Raw genomic sequence first — 6,000 nt, 5'->3', positions numbered from 1 at the left:
ATATATATATATATATATATATATATATTTTAGAGAGGAATGGAGAGGGATAGAGAGACAGAAACATCTGTGAGAGAAAAACATCAGTTGGCTGCCTCCCGTATGCCCCCTACTGGGGATTGAGCCCACAACCTGGGCAGAGCCCTGACCAGGAATCAAACCAGTGACCTCTTGGTTCATGGGCCGACGCTCCCTTGTGTATGCCAAACATTTAAAACAGCAGAAAAAGCACACACAAATACAATTACAGTTGACCCCAAACATATGTTGGGGTTATGGGTACCACCTGCCTTTGAAGTTGGAGATTCACTTCTAACTTAAGTCAGCCCTCCACATTCGAGGATTCCCAACTGTAGACCAAAAATACAGTTGACTCGAACAACACTGGTTTGGACTGTGTAGGTACACTTATACACACCTTTCTTTTTTAAAAGTCTCAAATTCAACTAATTTTAATTATCTACTAAGTTATTTTCTTTTTGCTATTCAAATTGTCATGTCATGTCACTGAAACCCTATTAAACTGGTAATTTTCTTTTCGTTTTGCTTTAAAAATCTCTGGAATTTATTTGCTTTCTAACAATAACATATTCCACAGCCAGCCTGATTTTTCCTGAGCTAAGCCATTCAACCAATACTGCCCAAGAACTTGATTTTTTTTTCATCAGAAAGAGTTTTAGAGGTCTTAATCTATGGACTAGAGAGCTGTGTGAGAATTAATGGTTGGCAAAGGCTCTGCTGTGGACCACCTTGATAATGATAGAGTTAGGAAATAAGTTTTAAAAATATTGACTTCCCACTGATTTTTTTCTAATTTACGGTATTTCATTAGCTACTAATATATCCTATCACACTGAAAAGGAGGAACTGAACTGTCCATATTCAAAATATTTGATCAGTCCTGGCCGGGTGGCTCAGTTAGTTGAAGCATTGTCCAGTACACCAAAAAGGTTGCATGTTCGATTCCTGGTCAGAGCACATACCTAGGTTGTGGATTCGACCCCTCAGTTGGGGTGTTTACAGATCAATGTTTCTCTCATATTGATGTTTCTCTCTCCCTCTTTTTTTCTCTTTCTCCCTCCCTTCTTTCCTCCCTATCTAAAAACCAATAATAAACCAAACCCTTGGGTGAGGGTTAGAAAAAATTTTGGGTCATATTATTCTACTTGAAAACATTTAAATCCTCTTCTGTGCATTTGTTCAAATAGGTTTATGCCCACAACCCCACATTTACTAACTCTCCCTTAAGGACACCACTTTCTCCAAGATGCCTCCCTTGGTATCTTGTTAGAATTCTTAATCCTTTAAATTACTAAGACTATATGTAACTTTCTTATGGAAGTTATCGGTTTTAAACAGGGTCAAAATTTAATTTTATCTTGCCTAAATTTAGACTTATTTGATTCTAAATTTTGGAAAATACATAAAACTACCAAACTGACGATTTATTATCAATATTTATGTCTAACCCTTTAAAAATAAAACCTTCCTGACAAAGTTGAAGCTCTCTTTTTCCTCTATCCAGAGTAATATTCTGCAGCTCCATGCCCTGCCCTGTCCCCAATCCAACCCCTCCACCTGAGCCAACTACCCATGGCATTTTAATTTTAAATTATTTAAATAAATATGTGTTCATTAATGATATGTGGTAAGCTTTATGTAATTTTAGCTTTACATTTATTGTATCATGCTATGCATACCATCATGCAACTTGATTTTTCACTCATTCTGTTTTCAGATCCATCCATATGGAAAAATATTGAAATACTTCGTTCCTTTTAACTGTTAAATAGCATTTCATTGTATGAACATATTTTATTTATCCTTTTGCTTATTGAAGTGCACATAGATTGTCTCCTGACATTGATTTTTATAGTAAGAAGCTTACCCAGGGAGAAAAATGGTGTTTCATAAATTCCATAGTAATCTAACATAAGATTTTAATTCTGTAATCATATAGACTGTATTTCTAAATATACATTTATTTCTGTAATTATGTATGAACAGTACCAATTATTAACATCAGAATTATCTAAAAATAGAAAAAATGGTAATCTCTTTTTTTTCATTATCAGATACCACAAGTTGAAACGTATTTTTTTGTGGAACTGTATGAAGTCACTGCTGGAGCAGCGATAAACAGTAGCGCTAGATTTGCACAGATCAAATTCTTACAGAGTGCTGAGCCTCAGAGCCTCGTGTATTTTTCTGTGGGTTCTCGGCTACCAGTGGCTCATAAAAAGGCCACTTTAATCAGTTTGCAGGTGTCCAGAGATTCTGGGACAGGACTAATGGTGTCTGTTAACTTTGGTACCCAGGTAAGCATGAGATAGATATTAACAGTTAAGGTTTTCTTCTTTAACTATTTCATGAGTAGTGAAATAGAGAATAAGCAATACATTATTGTCTTATGATTGTATCATAATTCACATTATACTTATTATATTAAACTTCATGTTTTAAAATGATAGTGTTTTGTATTTTTCTTTTGGAAAAGTTGGTTGTGTAATGCAAACTGTCTTGCATAAATCTGTCTTATAAGATCTTTAGAGAGTTAAAATTTCTTCACAGTGTGACTATATAAGACCAGAAACAAAAAGCAAGGGTCTTTGTTATTGTTTATATTTGAACTAGTTGAAAATCTCTGGAATTTCAAGCACCAACTGATCTGTATATTTCTTTAAATCCATGAGCTCACGTGGTGTTACTGCCACTTTTCAAATCCGTCCTATTAGGTGACATCAGGTGAAAGAGAGGGAACAGGTAGGTATCCAGGGACTCAGAAGAGCAGTACTATGTAACATGAAGTGACCAGATCCTGGGATTGGGTCAGACAACACCATGCACCTTTCCAGCATTATTTTTTTTGTTAACCCTCCTCCAAGGATATTTTTCCATTGGTCTTTAGAGAGTGGGAGGGAGGAAGGGGGGGGGAGAGAGAAAAACATCGATGTGAGAGAGACACATCTACTGGTTGCCTCCTACACATGCTTTGACTGGGGCTATGGATCAAACCTGTACTCTGATGAGAAGGGAATTGAAGTTGCCAAAATAAGAATCTGAGTGCCAATATCTCTGTCATATTTATTTATAGTCTTTCTAGATTCTTCACAAATGATTTCTTGCAAAACACATGCTGCCACTAGCATGTAACTCATCGCATTTTTATAACACTGGAAACATGAAGGGACCCTGTGGGATGGAAATGTTCTGTATCGTGACTGTATCAATGTCAATATCCTGGTTGTGGGCTAGTACGATTACGCAGAATGTTACCACAGAGGGCTGTTGGGTAAAGGGCCCAGGAGGTCACTCTATTATTCCTTGTAAACTGCATGTAAATCTACAATTATCGCAAAATGAAAAGTTCAATTTTTAAAATTAGAAATAAAAGTTTTACTTCTCTGGTATTTTATTTCCCTATTGCTTCATTGCCTCTGTATTTTCTCTCTCTTAATGCTAGGCATATTACTAGAAGGCAAAGACATATAATTCTATTTTCAGTAGCAGGCAAGAATGAGAAAATTATGGACCAAGTTGCTAGTCTGTTACAATGATATCAGTCCTCATTTTACCTCTTTAAATAGTTTTTCATTATGTAGTTAAAGCAGTAGCTGTAGTGCACATACTCTGTGGGTCAGCAATCCCAGGACGTAAATACTATAGTCTCAGCACTCGTTCTCTTATATCTACATATTTCTGATAAAAAGGTAAGGGATATAAAGTTTTGAGATAATGAAAATATCACTCATTCCAGTTAGTTAACATTAAATTCAATAGGCCTATAGCTAATCCAAATTTGAAAACCAATTCAAATGCTTTCGTTTATATATGTGTGTACTGGCCCAAAGCACACAAGAAAGAGTAAGCCTTTCCTCCTTATGCACACATTGCCTGTTCTAGGCAAAGGCTATTTCTATGCTTTCCGTTGTTTCTTTTTAATTGCATAGTGCTTCTTGTTTTTATATGTATTTTATAAACACAAGAACATTTTGATGATTCCATTTCCTTTCGACGTCTGAATTGTGAAATAAATCCTACAGGAAAACAGTGGGCAGAATGTATATGTGCAGTTTGTAGTAAAAAAATCACTCCCACCTAGCTTAAGAAATTGAGCTTGATCAGGATCATAGAACTAGATACTGTGGACCCTTCTCCTGCCTTTTTCTTGCAGGATAACCTCTCCTCAACTTGCAGGTAACCTGTATCCTGAATTTCATATTGAGTTATTCCCTTGCTTTTGAATTATTCCCTTGCTTTTACCACCTACCATATGCTGTTTCGGTTTACCTTTTTTGGAAATTATGCAAATGAGATTCTACTAACTGTATTGTTTTATGACGCGCTTCTTTTGCTCAACATGTCCATGTGTATAGTTCTTTCACTGTCACTGTGACATTGTATTCCAATGGATACTTTAGTTTATCCATTCTTGTGTTGTTTCTTTCAACAAGGTTTTTTTGTTTTGTTTTGTTTTTACCATTTTGCTGCAGGTGTTCTTAAAAACCTGTTATCTTCATTGATTTTTTTTTCATTTTTTGGCCCACCTGGTCATTTCCTCTTTGTGAAGATGCTCTTCTCCTTTGGACTTCTGGAACATCCCCCTTACCTACTCTTAGCCCTTACCTCTCTGGCAGCTTCTTCCTGTTGCCCAGTTAGTCTTCCTGAACAAGAAGTAACGGGGTGCACCAAGACCGAGCATGTAGGTTTGTTTTCTTCAAATATCATCTGTTAAATGAGAACTCCTGAATTGTTATCACCAGTCTCTTCACCACCCTGATCTAGACTCAAATATCTGATTGCTCTACTTGGCATCCTCATTTGAATGTTTAAAAGGTATCTCAGACTTAATATGTATAATAAATAACTTTTGATTTCTCCCTTAACAGTATTTCCTGTTTTCCACTGTTCATCGAAGCAAACATCCTCAATTCTCCTCTTCCTTTCCACCCAACACTGTATTAGCCAGGAAGTCCTACTGACTCGACATTCAAAGTATATTTCCAACCTGTGCACATATCAATCTTTCTACTTATACAACCCTACTTCAGTTATCTCTTCTCCCTGCCTCATGCATATCCCCTGCTACAGCCAGAACAGTCACAAAAAGATAAAATCTGTCACTCTCCTGGAAACCTCCAGGGTCTTCCTGCCACACTTTGTAAAGTGGATGTACATGATCTGGCCCCTGCCCACCTCTCTGGTGCCAGCTTCTTGTACTTTTGACCTTGTTCCAATCACATTGGCCTCTGGCTCTTCCTCAGGGCCTTTGTAATTGCTGTTCCCTCTGCCTAGAATGTTTCCCCCCAGATCCTATGGGCCCTGTTCCCCTACACCAGTGGTCGGCAAACTGCGGCTCGCGAGCCACATGTGGCTCTTTTGGCCCCTTGACCTTGTTCCAATCACATTGGCCTCTGGCTCTTCCTCAGGGCCTTTGTAATTGCTGTTCCCTCTGCCTAGAATGTTTCCCCCCAGATCCTATGGGCCCTGTTCCCCTGCACCACTGTGGTCTCTGCTCAAATGTCACATCAACAGCTTCCCTGAGCAACCTTATCTAAAGTAGTACCCTTACCGTCACCCTCATGCCCCTGCTAGTCTTACTTTCCTTCATAGAATTTATCTTCATATAAAGTTATGTTGTTAATTCTGTAACTTCCATAGTATGTCCTCTGCTAGGCTCCGTGGGTGCAGGGGTTCTGTTGTTCATACCTGCACCCACAGTATGCTGCCTGGCAGGTATTGGGAGTTTAGTATTAGTTTGCTCATTAGTAAGCAGTCACAGTACTTTGGTTCTTCCTTGACTAAGTTCTCATGCTTTGATTTACAAAAAACTTTTAATAACCACAATTCAAGGAAATTCAGGTGTGTATATGCCCAAGGTCCTTATTCCTTAAGGTGTTTTCATATCTCAGTAAAAACAACAAGAGACCCATTCCTCCTGCTTCCTCCTTTCTTCCCTCTGCTTTCTCTTTTCTCCCCAAACCCCATCTCCTCCACATT

The 6,000-nt window shown here is 37.9% G+C and overlaps 1 protein-coding gene across 1 annotated transcript in view; it reads left to right on the top strand.

The window, feature by feature from the left end:
• ADGRV1 (adhesion G protein-coupled receptor V1) overlaps positions 1-6,000 on the top strand; it is a 424,156-nt gene that overhangs the window by 155,221 nt on the left and 262,935 nt on the right. The window contains 1 exon segment of the mRNA XM_023749230.1: positions 2,076-2,318. Coding sequence (XP_023604998.1) covers positions 2,076-2,318 — 243 coding nt within the window.

The sequence above is a fragment of the Myotis lucifugus genome, unplaced genomic scaffold (assembly GCF_000147115.1).
Source record: "Myotis lucifugus unplaced genomic scaffold, Myoluc2.0 scaffold_0, whole genome shotgun sequence".
In the NCBI taxonomy this organism is placed as follows: Eukaryota; Metazoa; Chordata; class Mammalia; order Chiroptera; family Vespertilionidae; genus Myotis; species Myotis lucifugus.
This window is presented reverse-complemented; position numbering and strand designations above follow the sequence as displayed.